The 18,598-nt window shown below is 37.9% G+C and overlaps 1 protein-coding gene across 2 annotated transcripts; it reads left to right on the top strand.

The window, feature by feature from the left end:
* Positions 1-25: 25 nt before the first annotated feature.
* dhx32a (DEAH (Asp-Glu-Ala-His) box polypeptide 32a) lies at positions 26-18,486 on the top strand. 2 transcript variants are annotated; one of them, XM_067369743.1, is made up of 11 exons: positions 26-458; positions 6,016-6,209; positions 7,808-8,180; positions 10,749-10,982; positions 11,119-11,212; positions 12,800-12,949; positions 14,841-15,032; positions 15,110-15,250; positions 15,330-15,520; positions 17,427-17,617; positions 18,219-18,486. In XM_067369743.1, exons 1-11 carry the CDS (start codon positions 207-209, stop codon positions 18,403-18,405), a joined length of 2,199 nt encoding a protein of 732 aa, XP_067225844.1. In that variant the 5' UTR covers positions 26-206; the 3' UTR covers positions 18,406-18,486. The 2 variants fall into 2 exon arrangements, with proteins under 2 accessions (XP_067225844.1, XP_067225845.1); XM_067369744.1 differs by lacking the exon at positions 10,749-10,982.
* Positions 18,487-18,598: the final 112 nt, after the last annotated feature.

Genomic DNA, 18,598 nt, shown 5'->3' with positions numbered 1-18,598 from the left:
GCGCTCCTGAGCGCGCACACGAGAGCGCAGTGCCAAAGCACACCAGCGTTTCCAGTAACATTACTGTGAGATTTCCAACACATATCCAACTATATCGAGCGTATTTAAGGGTGTTTTGGACACATGCACGAGCACAGAAGAGTGAAGCATTTGATCGATCTCCTTAGGAGTGAGTTTGTGAACTTATAATTATCACATGCGTCATTATGGATGGAAACAGTGAGATATCAGAAGGAGAACTCAAGAGAGAGGAGGAATCTGATGATCTGTTTGAGTTTGGAGATGATCTGGAGCTCAATCAGTTTGATGGATTGCCATACTCGTCCAGATACTACAGACTCCTGCAGGAGAGGAAAACTCTGCCTGTTTGGAAGTACAGACATGAATTCATGACTTTGTTGGAAAATAATCAGATTGTTATAGTCTCAGGCACAACCAAGACTGGCAAAAGCACACAGGTGAGTCTTAAGTTCATGGAAGCAGTATCACTTTTTGCTGTTGGTACAGTATGTCAGCATGCGAGACACATGTCTAAACTTTTTAATGAGTTCAACCTGTGTCGTTTTGTTTACAATATTTGGATGTTTCTTCTTATCTAAAATGTCCATTGATTTGACTTTGGCTGGTGTTGAAATTGATATGCAAATGAGCTGAGTAACTTCATTCACGTTTCAGTGTGTAAATATAGCCTTAGCTTTAACTTCAGATCACTAATAATGCTGTCGCAGCCTGGAGAAGCACTAAAAATAGCCTCGAGAAACATAAGGCCACACAGCCATGAGTTTGAGGTATTTGCTTTGCTGTTCATTGACAAGCACATTATCATTACTGTGAAAATCAATATGCTTTTGAACAAGACTGAGGTCTGTCACAGTTGTATATTGTCACTTTGTGGAGCATTGTGGGAAAATTAAAGGCACAGTATGTAAGATTTTTAAATTAAAATATCCAAAAACCACTAGAACAATGTTATATATTTTGTTGACTTGTGTACTTACATTATCCCAAAGGCAATTTTAACCAGGACGCAGACCGTGTCCTTGTGTCGCCTATTGGTGACATCATATCAATTTCCTGTTTTATTTTGAAGAAACCATGGAAACACCAAAGACACTTTAATATATTATGATAAATAATAAATATGATTTATATATGACTTTAATATGGATGGAGCTCTGGATAGAGTTAGTCCAGGAAGATGTGAGGGTAATGTTTAAAATGCACAGCTACCTGACAAATATAATTATTATTATTTTATTTTTTTACAGTTATCCCTCCAGCGTGCGGAAGATCCATTTAGATCCGCCCTGGTGGATAGATCCGTTTAGATCCGCTCTGATGGACAACAAAGTTGAGTACAGTTATCCATCCAATGTGAGGAAGATCCGTTTAAATCCGCCCTGATGGATAGATACGTTTAGATCCTCTCTGATGGACAACAAAGTTGAGTACAGTTATCCCTCCAATGTGAGGAAGATCTGTTTAAATCCGCCCTGATGGATAGATCCGTTCAGATCCACTCTTACAGACAACAGAGTTGAATACAGTTATCCATCCAATGTGAGGAAGATCCGTTTATATCCGCCCTGATGGATAGATCCGTTCAGATCAACTCTGACGGGCAACAAAGTTGAGTACAGTTATCCCTCCAGTGTGAGGAAAATCCGTTTAGATCCGCTCTGACGGACAACAAAGTTGAGTACAGTTATCCCTCCATCATGAGAAGATCCATTTAGATCTGCTCTGATGGTTAGATCTGTTTAGATCTGCTCTGACGGACAACAAAGTTAAGCACAGTTATCCCTCCAGTGTGAGGAAGATCCGTTTAGATCCGCTCTGACGGACAACAAAGTTAAGCACAGTTATCACTCCAGCGTGAGGAAGATCCATTTAGATCCGCCCTGATGGATAGATCTGTTTAGATCCGCTCTGACGGACAACAAAGTTGAGTACAGTTATCCCTCCATCATGAGAAGATCCATTTAGATCTGCTCTGATGGTTAGATCTGTTTAGATCTGCTCTGACGGACAACAAAGTTGAGTACAGTTATCCCTCCAGCACGAGAAGATCCATTTAGATCTGCTCAGATGGATAGATCTGTTTAGATCCGCTCTGACGGACATCAAAGTTAAGTACAGTTATTCCTCCAGTGTGAGGAAGATCCATTTAGCTCCGCCCTGATGGACAACAAAGTTGAGTACAGTTATCCCTCCAGTGTGAGGAAGATCCGTTTAGATCCGCCCTGATGGACAACAAAGTTGAGCACAGTTATCACTCCAGCGTGAGGAAGATCCATTTAGATCCGCTCTGATGGACAACAAAGTTGAGTACAGTTATTCCTCCAGTGTGAGGAAGATCCGTTTAGATCCGCTCTGACAGACAACAAAGTTAAGTATGGTTATCACTCCAGCGTGAGGAAGATCCATTTAGATCCGCCCTGATGGATAGATCTGTTTAGATCCGCTCTGACGGACATCAAAGTTAAGTACAGTTATTCCTCCAGTGTGAGGAAGATCCATTTAGCTCCGCCCTGATGGACAACAAAGTTGAGTACAGTTATCCCTCCAGTGTGAGGAAGATCCGTTTAGATCCGCCCTGATGGACAACAAAGTTGAGTACAGTTATCCCTCCAGTGTGAGGAAGATCCGTTAAGATCCGCTCTGATGGACAACAAAGTTAAGTACAGTTATTCCTCCAGTGTGAGAAAGATCTGTTTAGATCCGCTCTGATGGACGACAAAGTTGAATACAGTTATCCCTCCAGCGTGAGGAAGATCCATTTAGATCTGCTCTGATGGACAACAAAGTTGAGTACAGTTATCCCTCCAGTGTGAGGAAGATCCGTTTAGATCCGCTCTGATGGACAACAAAGTTGAGTACAGTTATCCCTCCAGTGTGAGGAAGATCCGTTTAGATCCGCTCTGATGGACAACAAAGTTGAGTACAGTTATCCCTCCAGTGTGAGGAAGATCCGTTTAGATCCGCTCTGACAGACAACAAAGTTAAGTACGGTTATCACTCCAGCGTGAGGAAGATCCATTTAGATCCGCCCTGATGGATAGATCTGTTTAGATCCGCTCTGACAGACAACAAAGTTGAATACAGTTATCCCTCCAGTGTGAGGAAGAACCATTTAGATCTGCTCTGATGGATAGATCCGTTTAGATCCGCTCTGACGGACAACAAAGTTAAGTACAGTTATCCCTCCAGTGTGAGGAAGATCCATTTAGCTCCGCCCTGATGGACAACAAAGTTGAGTACAGTTATTCCTCCAGTGTGAGGAAGATCCGTTTAGATCCGCTCTGATGGACAACAAAGTTGAGTACGGTTATCACTCCAGCGTGAGGAAGATCCATTTAGATCTGCTCTGATGGACGACAAAGTTGAGTACAGTTATCCCTCCAGTGTGAGGAAGATCCGTTTAGATCCGCTCTGATGGACAACAAAGTTGAGTACGGTTATCACTCCAGCGTGAGGAAGATCCATTTAGATCCGCCCTGATGGATAGATCTGTTTAGATCCGCTCTGACAGACAACAAAGTTGAGTACAGTTATCCCTCCAGTGTGAGGAAGATCCATTTAGATCCGCCCTGAAGGATAGATCTGTTTAGATCCGCTCTGACAGACAACAAAGTTGAGTACAGTTATCCCTCCAGTGTGAGGAAGATCCGTTTAGATCCGCTCTGACAGACAACAAAGTTAAGTACGGTTATCACTCCAGCGTGAGGAAGATCCATTTAGATCCGCCCTGATGGATAGATCTGTTTAGATCCGCTCTGACAGACAACAAAGTTGAATACAGTTATCCCTCCAGTGTGAGGAAGATCCATTTAGATCCGCCCTGATGGATAGATCTGTTTAGATCCGCTCTGATGGACAACAAAGTTGAATACAGTTATCCCTCCAGTGTGAGGAAGATCCATTTAGATCCGCTCTGATGGACAACAAAGTTGAATACAGTTATCCCTCCAGTGTGAGGAAGATCCATTTAGCTCCGCCCTGATGGATAGATCCGTTTAGATCCGCTCTGACGGACAACAAAGTTGAGTACAGTTATCCTTCCAGCACGAGGCAGATCCATTTAGATCCACTCTGATGGATAGATCCGTTTAGATCTGCTCTGACGGACAACAAAGTTGAGTACAGCTATCCTTCCAGCATGAGGAAGATCCATTTAGATCCTCCCTGACTCCCTGAAATTTCCTATCTCTTCCATCCAGATAGTGATATTCTCTGTTTTTACTGTTATTTTTATTTCTTATGCATTCCATTTTTATTCTTATGTATTTGGTTCTTCTTTTTGTAAAGCACTTTGAATTACCATTGTGTATGAAAAGTGCTGCTGTATACAAATAAAATTGCCTTGCCTTGCCTAATATATATGATTTCTGCCTGAGTCCCGTCGGATTATTTTCCACCGGCTGTAGACACTGACGTGAAGACAAAGCATCCGATGATCCTGCAAAATCAAGGCGTCATCAAGCTATGCCTTAGTTTTGAATAAGCGACCTCTAGTGGTGAAAAATTACATATTGTGCCTTTAAACACTGTCTTTTAAATGTTTTGACACTGTCCATGTCTAATCAAATGAGAAAAAGGCCTATTCTGCATGTCTTGGAATAACTATGCATAATGAATCCAAATTAATGATGTAATTTATTATTTAGGTCTTGTTGCAAAATGTGTATTGGACTTGCATAACGAATCTCCACAGCTGTATATATTTTTTTCTTTGAATTTTAATTCAGTAAATCCCTCTTCCAGATCAACATCCTGTGGTTTACATCTAATTTAATTCAGATTCCAGACATTCTAGAAATCTAATATAATAATAGATCAACGATATACTGTTTTCAGTCTCAGACCTGCTGTTTGCATGTGGCCTGATCATGATTCTTAAATCCGAGCAAATATAATCGTTTTAAATGAGGTCATCAGTTCTGTTTGCTGTCGAGTGAGTCAGCTATAACCATTGTGTTGAATCCTGTGAACAAATATTGTGTATTCAGCTGATGCTTCGGTCAGTCGTGATAACTTTTTTCACTCTGCTTACATTTTTTTATCATTTGAGTTGAGCAGTCAGTGTTGAGCACTTCAAAACAGTTAGTAACACTTTACAAGAACGTTTCATTAGGGCTATTTAACTACTTTGTTAACATGAACTAAGAATTAACTAATACTTCTACAGCATTTTAAACATTTATTAAAATCAAAAGTTAACATTTAGTTAACATTAGTTAATGCACTGTGGAACTAACCTGAACGAACAATGAACAGTTGAATTTTTTAAAGATTAATAAATTCTGTAACAAATGTATAGATGAATGTTACCAAATAGTTATCATAAAATAATAAATAAATGTAATCTCGCATTATAATGACTTTAATCTCGAGAAGGTTTTATTTTCTTAATATTTCTTGGCCCTAATCCTCCTTTGTATTAATTACACCTGTCATTTAAATCTGTTTTTAAAAGTGTCTTTGTTCCTCTGCTAAAATGTGATTATTTTTTTATGATTGACATTTGAAAGGAAGCCTCTGTTTCTAAATGTTGAGAATATATTCATATTTTATCTTTACAGTTGTCCAGTTTTATCATCTGAAAGATTACAAATATGTGTTAATTTTGCATTAATGCATAATGCATATTCTGCCATTATGATTTGCAGTTTGTAAATGTGTATTAGGTGGAAATAGGAAGTCGTGCATCTGATAAGTTCACCCGACCTGTCCTCAGCAGATGCTGTTGTTTCTGTGCGAGAGATTTTCCCAGACTGCTCAGGCTGAAGGTTTAAACCTGCAGCTGTTAAACACAGTTGCGGACAGATCTTAATGTGGAGCGCCTGCAGAGAAAGACTGACACTAAAGCACTGTCTGTGTGGCACATAGAGAGATGAGCGCAACAGGCTAATAATTGTCATAATTGATTAACTTCAGTTTTTTACCTGAAGGCTTCCATATGCACTATAATGTTGTAATGGAATGCTAATGATGTGTTTTCTCTGTCTTCTGCAGATTCCTCAGTGGTGTGCAGAGTTCTGTCTGTCTGCGCAGTACCAGCACGGTGTGGTGGTGTGCAGTCAGATCCAGAGACAGCAGGCTGTAGATTTGGCCCTCCGTGTTGCCGACGAGATGGACATAAACATCGGCCACGAGATCGGATACAGCATCCCGCTGGAGACGTGCTGCTCGAACGACACTATTCTCAGGTCGGTGTGGAACTCACATGCATGCAGAGTCAAACCACAAAGTGTGAAAAACCGCACTGAATTACCAAAGGTGATGTTTTAGTTTTGTGGTTCTGTTTGCTCGGCTAAAGTATGAGAAGAATGTGCTGTCTTCTCAAATGTCTGAAATACTTTATTATGCGGGTCACTGGAGGCATTTCTCTGGCTATGACTTCTCTATGGAGGATCTGTGCCAATATTTTCTACATTTTGTCATATAGACTTTACCAAAACAGCATGTTTTGCAGCATGTTTTATAATAATTGTAAATGAAAATGTAATTAAACTTAAAAAATAAAACAAAATGATTATCATTACTACCATAAATCATGTGATTTACTGAGATTTACTTTTCTGAGTGATGGGAATTCATCAGATGATAAAACACATGGAACAGAATCTGTCTTTTGTTATTTTTGTTTTATTTTATTGTATTATAAAAAATTGCCTTGTTAAATATGTCTAAAATGTTAAACATATTATTAACATATAATAAAAGAAAAAGGCATATTTTATTTTGTCTAATCAAATACGTCTTACTTTATTTTATCATAGAAATATATAGTCAAAGGTCTAAACCTATTAACAAAAAACATAAAATAAAAAATCCATAATTTATTTTATAAAGAAATGTCTACTCAAATATGTCTTAAAAAAAAAAAAAAATATATATATATATATATATATATATATAATATATATATATATATATATATATAATATATAATATATAATATATAAATTATATAAAATAAAATAAAATAAAAATCCATATATTATTTTATAAAGAAATTTGGCCCATTTTATTACGTAAATATTTCTAGTCAAATGCGTAAAAACCTATTAATAAAAAAATAAAATCCATATTTTATTTTATTTTATTTTTATGTGTCTAATCAAATATCTTTTTATTTTATTATAGAAATATCTAGTCAAATGTCTAAATATCCTATTAATAAAAACATTAGATAAATTGTTTTATTTTATTTTAATTTAATTTTAAAGAAATTTTTAATCAAATGTCTTATTTCATTTTATTACAGAAATGTCTAGTCAAATGTCTAAAAAACTAAATTAAAAAAAAAGAATCCATATTTTGTTTTACTTTACAAAGAAATGTCTAATCAAATATGTCTTCTTTTTATTACACAAATATGTCTTGTCAAATAACTTTAAAACCTATTAATAAAGACATAAACTACAATAAAAATAAAATAAAATCCATATTTCATTTTATTTTATGAAGAAATGCTAATCAAATATGTCTTTTATTATAGAATATTATCTAGTCAAATATGTCTAAAAACCTCTTAATAAAAGCAAACTCCAGATTATATATTTTATTTTAAGAACTTTGTCTTGTCAAATATGTCTAAAAATCAGTTTAAAGCATATAATAAAAAATAAAAATCTTTTTTTGTTTTTGTCTTGTTTTGGTGCATCTGTTTTTGCACGTGGTATAGTTGATAAAAGACTACAATTAAGGTGTGTGTGTGTGTGTGTGTACCTTTGTACATCTGTATATTTTGTACCATGTTTATCTGTAAATGTCAAAACCAAATGTACGTCCCTGGTTGCAGGTACTGCACTGATGACGTACTGCTGCGGGAGATGATGTCAGACCCGATGCTGGAGCATTATGGGGTGGTGGTGATAGACCAGGCCCAAGAGAGGACTGTGAGCACTGACATTCTCCTGGGTCTGCTCAGAGAGGTGCTTCTCCAGCGGCCCGAGCTCCGGGTGGTGGTCCTCTCCGCTCCGCCCGCTTCAGACACGCTCCTCACGCACTACGGGAACGTCCCGCGCCTGCAGCTGGAAGCCCCGTGCGCCGGTGAAGTGATCCACAGCAACAGCAGCAGCACTGAAAGCTTCTATTCGGCTCTGAGACTCACTCTGGAGGTCCATCGATCCAGAGAGCCAGGAGACGTCGCTGTGTTTTTAGCTTCTGAGCAGGTGAGGTGAAGTGTGTTAGTGGATTACAACAGATCATGTGCTTTTATGTAATGCATGTTAATGTAGCAAAAATGCAAGCATAAAGCATCTTCTTTCAGACTAACACAGTTGGAGTTATATTAAAAAAATATCCTGGCTCTTCCAGCTTTATAATGGGAGTGAATGGGGCTGAAGATTTTGAAGCCCAAAAAAGCACATCCATCCATCATAAAAGTAATCCACACGGCTCCAGGAGGTTAATAAAGGCCTTCTGAAGTGAAGCAATGGGTTTTTGTAAGAACTATATCCATATTTATAACTTATATAAACTATAATCACTGGCTTCCAGCAACAGCCGTACGCAAGTCAAGTTCTGGTGGAAGAGTGACTTCTGACCTCTGACCGGCAGAGCAGTGATGCTTGCCTTAGCAAACAGCACAAACACAATGTTCATGATGTCAATGACATTATTGTGTTCAGCAGGCTCAGCAGCGTCTGAATGAACATGTCCACTCAGCTCTTCCACTGTCACTGACTCTGTAAAATCGCACTAATGCCTCTCACAAATTTAAACTGTGTTTGCTCATATTTGTGGTTAGTGACTCGTGACCCTGAGTGTTGAACTTTGGCATACATTTTGCATTAAGCTACATTTTACATGTTACTTCGAATCATGTGTCTAATTGAGTCAAGGTGAGCTTTTACTTTTCTAACCTGTTGGACAATAAAACAAGTGTAAAAATCCAACAGACTTTCATAACTAATCAACAACCAGAACACCCTAGCAACAACTTGGCAACAAATAACCACCCAGAATACCCAAGCAACCATTAGAATGCTCCAGGAACTATCTAGCAACAACTGTTCAAGACCCTAGCAACCACCCCAAACCTAGAAACCACCTAGCAACAACTAATCAACATCCAAAACACCCTAACAACCACCCCAAACCTATTAACTACCCAGAATACCCAAGCAACCATTAGAACGCTCCAGCAACTACCTATCAACAACTATTCAACATCCAGAACACCCTAGCAACCACCCAGAATACCGTATCAACCATTAGAACGCCCTAGCAACCACCTAGAAACAACTAAGCAACATACAGAATAACCTAGCAACAACTAAACGGCATCCAGAATACCCAAGCAACCACCCAGATTACCCCAGGAACTATTAGAATGCCCCAGCAACCACCTAGTAACAACTAATCAACATCCAGAATACCTTAGCAACCACCCCCAAACCTAGCAACCACCTAGCAACAACTAACACCATAGCAACCACTTAGCAACAACTAAACATCCAAAATACCTAAGCAACCACCCAGAATATTCTAGCAACCATTAGAATGCCCTAGCAACAACTATTCAACATCCAGAACACCCTAGCAACAACCCCTGAACCTAGAAACCACCTAGCAACAACAATCAACATCCAGAACACCCTAGCAACCACCCCGAACCTAGCAACCACCTAGCAACAACTAATCAACATCCAGAACACCCTAGCAACCACATCGAACCTAACAGCCACTTAGCGACAACTAAACATCACGAATATCTAAGCAACCACCCAGAATACTCTAACAACCATTAGAACTCCCCAGCAACTACCTAGCAACAACTATTCAGCATCCAGATCATCCTAGCAACCACCCCGAACCTAGAAACCACCTAGCAACAACTAATCAACATCCAGTACACCCTAGCAACCACCTAGCAACAACTAATCAACATCCAGAACACCCTAGCAACCACCCCGAACCTAGAAACCACCTAGCAACAACTAATCAACATCCAGTACACCCTAGCAACCACCTAGCAACAACTAATCAACATCCAGAACACCCTAGCAACCACCCCGAACCTAGAAACCACCTAGCAACAACTAATCAACATCCAGTACACCCTAGCAACCACCTAGCAACAACTAATCAACATCCAGAACACCCTAGCAACCACCCCGAACCTAGAAACCACCTAGCAACAACTAATCAACATCCAGTACACCCTAGCAACCACCTAGCAACAACTAATCAACATCCAGAACACCCTAGTAACCACCCCGAACCTAGAAACCACCTAGCAACAACTAATCAACATCCAGTACACCCTAGCAACCACCTAGCAACAACTAATCAACATCCAGAACACCCTAGCAACCACCCCGAACCTAGAAACCACCTAGCAACAACTAATCAACATCCAGTACACCCTAGCAACCACCTAGCAACAACTAATCAACATCCAGAACACCCTAGCAACCACCCCGAACCTAGAAACCACCTAGCAACAACTAATCAACATCCAGTACACCCTAGCAACCACCTAGCAACAACTAATCAACATCCAGAACACCCTAGCAACCACCCAGAACCTAGCAACCACATGGAGTACCCTAGCAGCCATCTTGCAATGCCTTAGCAACCAAACAGAAGACCCTAACAAGCACCACTCATGTTTCCTTCTATATAAATATATTAAAAAAAAACTAAGAGAAGAAAGTAGAATGTTATACAGTCGGAACAGCTATTGTGATTTAAAAGGGTTTTTATGATGATGATGATGATGATGTGTGTTTCAGGAGGTTGTCTGTGCCTGTAATATTCTCACTAAAGAAGCGTGCAGAATGAGTGCATCTCTGGGAGAGCTGCTAGTGGTTCCTCTGTTCCCCGGACACACCGGGATGTGTCCACCAATCACAGAAAGCCAACAGACGAGTAGGAGGGTTTTCATTTCCTGTAGCCAATCAGAGGATCTCTTCTGGCCGGTGGACACCATTAGTTTTGTCATTGATACTGGAGTAGAGAAGAGATTAGTGAGTGATTAGTTTAAAAAAAAAAAATCAATTCACACCCTTTACTCTTTATTTTTGCATCAAAAATACATGTTTAGTCATGGGTGAAAAGTAGTGTAACAATAAATCCATATTTTCTGTCTGTCATTGTTTGTAGGTGTATAACCCACGAGTGCGAGCCAGTTCAGAGGTCATCCGACCCATCAGTAGATGTCAAGCTGAAATCCGTAAACGACTGACTGGATCAACAGGTGTGTCAACTTCCAGCAGAATCTGTGCTCTAGCAACTGTTTCTTTAAGACTTAAAGATTTGTGTTTCCTTAAGCAAATCAACAAAAAAATTGTGTTAAAATTCTGCTTAGGTTTTTGCCTTATTATTACCACATCAAAGCAGATTAACTGTTGTGCCAATCACAATTCTGCATGTAAATATGTTGCACCAGTTGTAAATCACTATGCAAATATTACAATATCCTCACTGTTGTTTACTTTTTGAATGGCAAAGTTTAAGTCAATAAGAGATTTAAAAAAAACAAAAAATCAAAACAGGGTTCGTACAAAGTGCTTGAATTAGATTTTTTGAAATTTTAAGTTCTGGAAAACCCTCAAAAACAGCAATATTTATGAAAAGGTACTTGAAAAAGTGCTTGAATTATTGAAAAACAATATATGTGAAATTAGTGTTTTAGTGTAATCTTTTCACACAAAATCAACGCTGCAGCTCATCTGATATAGATATAAAGCCATTTTGCATGGTTATGAGCATGAGATTGCTTGGATTTTTTTTCTCACATGAATACAGCTTTCATTTATTCATGTGAGAAAAAAATCAGTTTGAATAAGGAAAGCGATATCTTTGTCAGGGTATCCTTACAATGGTTAAAGTTACCACAGTCATTGCATGTGCTGCACTTCATTTGTAGCATCTTGTTTTATTAGTTTATTTTTATTTATCCATTTACCTTTTTTAAATTTTAAAAGATAATACAAATATTTTTTGATAAATTAGATCTCTGATAGTAGTCCAAACAAGTTGTGCTTGAAAAGTCCTGGAATTTACTTTTCCAGTATCTGTACGAACCCTGGTAAATGTTTGAATGGATTTTTGACATTATGAGCTTCACGCTGCATTCATTTCAGAAAATTGTGAAGAATACATTACATTCACTTGTTTGGCTGTTCTGTAGAGAGTTATTAGCTTTGTTTCCATCCACCTATTTTTATGCAAATTTTGGGATATTGCACAAAAAAAAAACGCTGGTTGGAAACATCAAGATGTGGATAAATTCTAATAATGCACATAAAAAAAAATGTATGTGCTCAGTTGAGGTGTATAATTTCTTTATCTGATAAAAGGACATGTATAAAGTTCGATGGAAACACATTTACAGAATAAATCCCACGTGACTTGGACGAATTGGATAACTGGAATAACCAGTGGACCAATCACATCGCACAGCATCTCAAATGTTGGTTTGGTCGTTCTGAAACACCTGAGCCAAAGTCTGTCATCAAAATTATTTAGTTTAATTCCCTCCCAAAAGCGTCTCACATGATTGCATTCCCAAACATCAGCAGCTGAATGCAAGATCACATGCTGCGTTTATTGAGTTTCATCTGCGCACTCTGAGACACGAGTCAAAAAAACAGCCACCGATTGCAGCAACTTCCAATTTTATTACAGATATTTCACACTAATTTCCGAGGAAGTGAAGATTTTGTTCTCTTGATCTAATTTCGCAAATGTACTATGCAATATTTAAAGTTAAATTAGCAATTTTAGATTAAAACATAGCTATTGTCAGTAGTGAACCAATATTGAATCTGTTCGTTTGAAGGGAAGTGCTTCTGTTTGTATCCTGAGGACATTCAGCTGCCCGCTGAGATCCCTCCTCGGATTCTGGAATCAAACATCACGTCCACGGCACTCTTTCTGAAGAGGATGGAGGTAGCCGGGATCGGACACTGTGACTTCATTAGCAGACCTGGTGGGTGAGATTTAATTTCGTTTGAACTAGGATTTCATGGTGGAATAGGAGAACTTTAGAGAGGATCTTCAACATTTAACGTTACGGATGAGAGAAATGTCTCTAAACACCACCACTGAGACACTCAGTCTGCATAGTGTTTTCTAAAAGTCTTAAAGACCCCTTGTGGTTAAAATCAAGTTTTTAATGTTTATTATGTGGTGTTTTTAATGTGCTTTCAGACAAACCATGTGCAAATTCATTAGTCAACACCATTGCTGAGTATTTTTTTCCTTAAAACTCCAGTGAACCAAAGGAAGTTTCAAAACGTGGTGTTTCTGACGTCACAAACTACTTTGTAACCAATCATGTCAATGTGTGGGCGGGCTTAAGCATATCATAACCATGCTGTGAAGCAGAAGAGTCTCAAGAGAAGCCATACTGATATATTTTTTTGTTATATAAAGTGGCTCTCCTGTGTGTTATTATTTTTTTACTCGCGGACATCTGACCTCGATAGACTGAACAGAAGAAATTAACTTGAGAGAAGATTTCCACGTCAAAGAAGGCGGAGCCTCAGAGCCATTACGCCATCGTCACAGACCAGTGTTAGCTCAAAGGTGTTTTTTTTCTGTTTCCTGTTTTGAACTCCCGAAACACAAAACAAACTTTGCTTTGGCCTGATTTTGTTTGAAATGACGTCGCTCCAGTTCGTTCTTCGATTTCGCTTGAAGTATATCGGGCCTTTACTGTAATGCTCGTATGAGAAGCTGTACTCATGCAGAGACGGGTTTGCTGGTTGGTGTTTGGTCATGCGTGCATTTGCTGAACCGACATCTCACTGTCCGCTGGGTTTACACTCATTGTTTCTGGTCACTGTTTGGACTGCGGGAAGCTCAGAGGAGAAAAAAAGATATTCATTAGTGACCTAAGCACAGCCAACAGACATAATAAACAGGAAGAGAAGAGCTCAGTGAATGTGGAAACATGGAGAACTGCCTGCTTAAATCGAGGGATTTATTTTTAGAAATGCCAGAGGCATTTGTTTCATTAGTTAACACATTTAAAAGGGTCCTTGATTATGATTTCACTTTTTTAAATTTTAGTTGGTGTGTAATGTTGCTGTTTGAGCATAAACAACATCTGCAAAGTTACGATGCTCAAAGTTCAATGCAAAGGAGATATTTTCGCTTTTTAAGGACTACAGCAAATGGCTGGTAGGGACTACAACGAGCTTTTTCCTGGATTGGTGACATCACAAACCCTAAAATTTACATAAACCCCGCCCCTGAGAACACACAACAAAGGGGGCGGGGCCATGTTGGGCTGCTTTAGAGAAGAGGAAGAGTTGTTGTAGTAGAGCGTTGTTGTCATGCCGTCATTTTACGCCGGACTGCTTCACAAACGAGGATCAATTACACACAAAAGATGAACATGACGGCACATGCTAGTGGATGAGTTGAATCAACTCCACAGCAACTACATAAATTTATCCACTAACCATTCAGAAACGTCTAAAAGTTGTAACTTCTTCCTGAGTCTCTCCATCAGTGTCGACTCCGGTTTGAACAATGTAAGGCTGAACACTTTTGTCATTTTGGCTGTGTGAGATTCTCCAGCTTTGTTGTTGATGAGCTGTTAAAGCTCCGCCCTCTTCTGGAAAGGGGTCCGGGAGCAGCAGCTCATTTGCATTTAAAGGGACACACACAAAAACAGTGTGTTTTTGCTCACACCCAAATAGAGGCAAATTTGACAAGCTATAATAAATGATCTTGAGTGATTTTGAGCTGAAACTTCACAGACACATTCAGAGACTTTAATTACATCTTGTGAAAAGGGGCATAATGGGTCCCCTTTAATAAGTCACAGAAAGTACAGAAGGACACATTTGCCTGATTTTTGTTTCTTCCAGATCCTGAGGGACTCATGCAGGCGTTGGAGGAGCTCGATTACTTGGCTGCTTTGGACAATGATGGAAACCTGTCTGAGATGGGCATCATCATGTCAGAGCTTCCTCTGGATCCACAGATGGCGAAAGCTTTGCTGGCGTCCTGTGAATTTGACTGTGCTAGTGAGATGCTAACTATCGCTGCAATGCTTGCAGGTAATGTTTTAACACCTACTATGGCAAGTATATGATTTAATGTATATGATGTAACAATGTACATCTGTTTCCATCAGCACCAAGCTGCTTTATTGAGCCTCCTGTTGGGATGGTAACAGAAGTCATGCGGTGTCATATGAAGTTCCAGCATCCCGAGGGCGACCACTTCACCCTGATCAACATTTACAACACCTTCAAACGCAGCCAGAAGGAACCATGTGAGCCGACACACTTTGACTAATGAATGCTCAGGTGAAGAGCGAGCCCTTGTGAGCGTGTGATGTGTGTCTGTGACAGATTTCAGCCAGGAACAGTGGTGTGAGGAATACTTCCTGTGCTGTGCCGCCCTGCAGACGGCAGACGCCATCAGAGCTCAACTCACGGACATTCTGAAGAGGATCGAGCTTCCCATTTCAGAACCAGCCTTTGGCACCAAGACCAACGCACTCAATATCAAGAGGGCGCTGCTCGCTGGGTACTTCATGCAGGTCTGTATGTTTTGTTTTTTTTTTGTTTTTTTTAATGTCTAGTTTATGTTTATATATTAATTAATGTACATATATAATGTTTATTGATTTTATTTTAATATGTATATAATACATTTATACAGTTTTTTTTTTTTTTTTTTTTAATTATGAAGTCCATTTTTTAAACAATATTTTCCATAAGCTTTGAGCTATATTTTATTTTTTATTTTTGTTTTAATTGTATTACTTTTATTTTAAAGTTTAAAAAACATTTTCCTATAAATGAATAAATGGAGCTCAACATGTATGTATTTATTTTATAAAATAAAAATTATATATTTTATTTATTCATTTCCACTTTTAGTGTTATTCATGATTTTTTTTTTTTTTTCAAATTGGGCTATATTTATTTGTTTTATTTCATTTAATTTAATTTCCCTGAAGTACACTTATAATGTTAGTAAAGTTTCATAACCATTTTTGTCCATAAATAAATAAATAGAGATGAATAGATAGAGAAAAATAAATACATGTTTTTATATTTTTAAATAAATAAATATTATCAGGGTTCCCACGCCCTTTGAAAGTACTTGGATTTCAGACACATGAATTCAAGGCCTGGAAAGTACTTGAAAACAAATATTGGTCCTTGAAAGTGCTTGAATTAAATTTGAAATACATTTTGTGAAAATTATAACACGCCACTCTTAGTCCTAGTATATTTGTTTTGGAACCAAACAGATATCGCCCCCCATTGACTACCATAGTAGGAAAAATAATTACTATGGTAAGGGTGAGATCTGTTTGGTTACTGACATTCTTCCAAATACAATGAAATTCAAACAGGTTTGGAACAATTGAAGGTGAATAAATGACAGAATTTTAATTTTTGAGTGAACTAACCCTTTAAAAAGTCAAAATTGCGTGATTATATTGTCTGTCTTATAAAGTCAGAATTGTGATATATAAATTGCAATTCTGATTTTTTTTTTCTCAGAAGTGCTCATTTATATCTCTCAATTCTGAGCTTCAATTGCAAGCTTATATCTATAATATATTGTATATATTCTGACTTTAAGCCACAATTACGATCCATATAATACTTTTTTTTTTCACTCAATTGCAAAATGTATTTTTATAATATAATTTATATATTATAATTTTACTCAAGTAATGATTCATAAAAAATGAAAACCAAAACTAGTATGTAATAATTGTTAACATTAGGGATAAGAAAGCTGCAAACGGTTTTAATTTATTTCCAAAATTAATGTACAAATGATTCTGTACCTTTTTCGGCTTAAAATGGATGCAAATGCAATAGGAGGATTAAAATGTTAAGTATTGTAAGAGATCTGCCATATGTGATGTGAATTTGATAGGTGCTTGATATAAAATAAATTCCTTGAAAGTCCTTGAATCTGGTGTTCATGAAAGAGTGGGACCCCTGTATTATATATTTTATTTATTAATTTCTACAAGTTAACATTTTTTTCCCCCGTAAGTTTTGTATGGAAGCTTATTTCTGCCCCTGAATAATAATAATAAAAAAAAAAATAGCTGTGACTTTTCATATCACAATTCTTACTTTTTTAATCAGAATTGGACTTTATAACCTCCAATTGTGAGTTTATATCTCAAAATTGTGAGAAAAAAGTGAGAATTGCAAGTTTGTATCATAATTGTGGGGAAAAAAGTCAGAATTGTGCCGTTATCTCACAATTTTGACTACTTTCCAACAATTGTGCGATATAAACTTGCAATTCTCACTTTTTTCTCAAAAAAAAATAAATAAAAATAAATATATTTATATATATAATGTATGTATATATATATGTATATATATATATATATATGTATATGTATATATGTGTGTATATATATATCCTTTGGTCTTTGTCTCCTTCATGTCTCCCATGTTCTTCAGATCGCCAGAGATGTGGACGGCTCTGGGAATTACTTCATGCTGCTGAATAAACACGTGGCTCAGGTTCACCGTCTATCTGGATATGGAGCAAAAGCTCATAAACTGGGTCTGCCGGAGTGGGTTCTGTTCCACGAGCACAACCTCTCCGACAATAACTGCATTCGGACCGTCACACAGATCTCACCGCAGGCGTAAGTCTGTGTTCTCCCTACTCCTCCTCCAAATGTACAGCTCGCTCTTTAGTTCTGAAATCAAAGTTCTTTCCTCCGACTCGAGCTTGCCTACTGCCACAAACATTATTATGCCACGTCATCCTGAGTAATCACATTTTTTGATGTGTCATCATTAGTAATCTGGATTTACAATAGAGAGCTTTTCAGATTACACATCCCTTGATATGCATGAGGATTAAACCAGATCAGCTGCAGCTCACATTTGCTATTCTTGTACACTTAGCAGGTGTAAACACAACCATTATGAACATCCTGGATATTATAAATGTTACATTTCTGGTGTCCAGAATGCAAGCTGAATTTTCAGCATCATTACTCGAGTCACATGATCCTTCAGAAACCACAACCAACAGTTGTGCTGCTTCATATTTTGGTGGAAACTGTAATACATTGTTTTTCAGGATGCTTTCAATAGAAAGTTTTATTTCTTTGATCAAAAGTGACAGAAAAGACTAAAAATGTTAAAGATTCAATTTAATGCATCCTTGTTGAATGAAAGCATTTCTTTTAGAAAGAATTATCCTTGCATATTTTCAGTCTTGTACCCTTTTCTTTTCAGGTTCATTCAAATGGCACCACAGTACTTTTTCTGTAACCTGCCCTCTAGTGAAAGTAAAGAGATACTGCAGCATATTATGGACAGTGACAGGATGGGACGCGTGAGAGCGAAGGCTCAACCAGCTGCGCCAGAAACAAAGACAGAGACGGCAGAGGCCGAATCACATGACCGATGCGTCATACAGTGACCTCATGAGAACATGCTTGTGTAAATAGTGTTCAGATGTTTTGTATTGTAACTTTTGAAAAAGACACTCGAGAATCTTGTTTGGGTCATTTATTTTGTAGGTAATTTCAACTGATTATGTACAGAATTAATAAATTATTTCACTGGTTTTGGGGTGATTTGTTGTCAAACTGTTTTGCGGCCAGTTTAAACAT

Source organism: Chanodichthys erythropterus, chromosome 19 (genome assembly GCF_024489055.1).
Source record: "Chanodichthys erythropterus isolate Z2021 chromosome 19, ASM2448905v1, whole genome shotgun sequence".
Lineage (NCBI taxonomy): Eukaryota > Metazoa > Chordata > Actinopteri > Cypriniformes > Xenocyprididae > Chanodichthys > Chanodichthys erythropterus.
This window is presented reverse-complemented; position numbering and strand designations above follow the sequence as displayed.

Excerpts from the sequence above, each read along its gene's own strand:
- dhx32a (XM_067369743.1), top strand. The coding sequence starts at position 207 with ATGGATGGAAACAGTGAGATATCAGAAGGAGAACTCAAGAGAGAGGAG. Across the intron at positions 12,950-14,840 it reads TGACTTCATTAGCAGACCTG|ATCCTGAGGGACTCATGCAG; the intron begins GTGGGTGAGATT and ends TGTTTCTTCCAG. Across the intron at positions 17,618-18,218 it reads ACACAGATCTCACCGCAGGC|GTTCATTCAAATGGCACCAC; the intron begins GTAAGTCTGTGT and ends TTTTCTTTTCAG.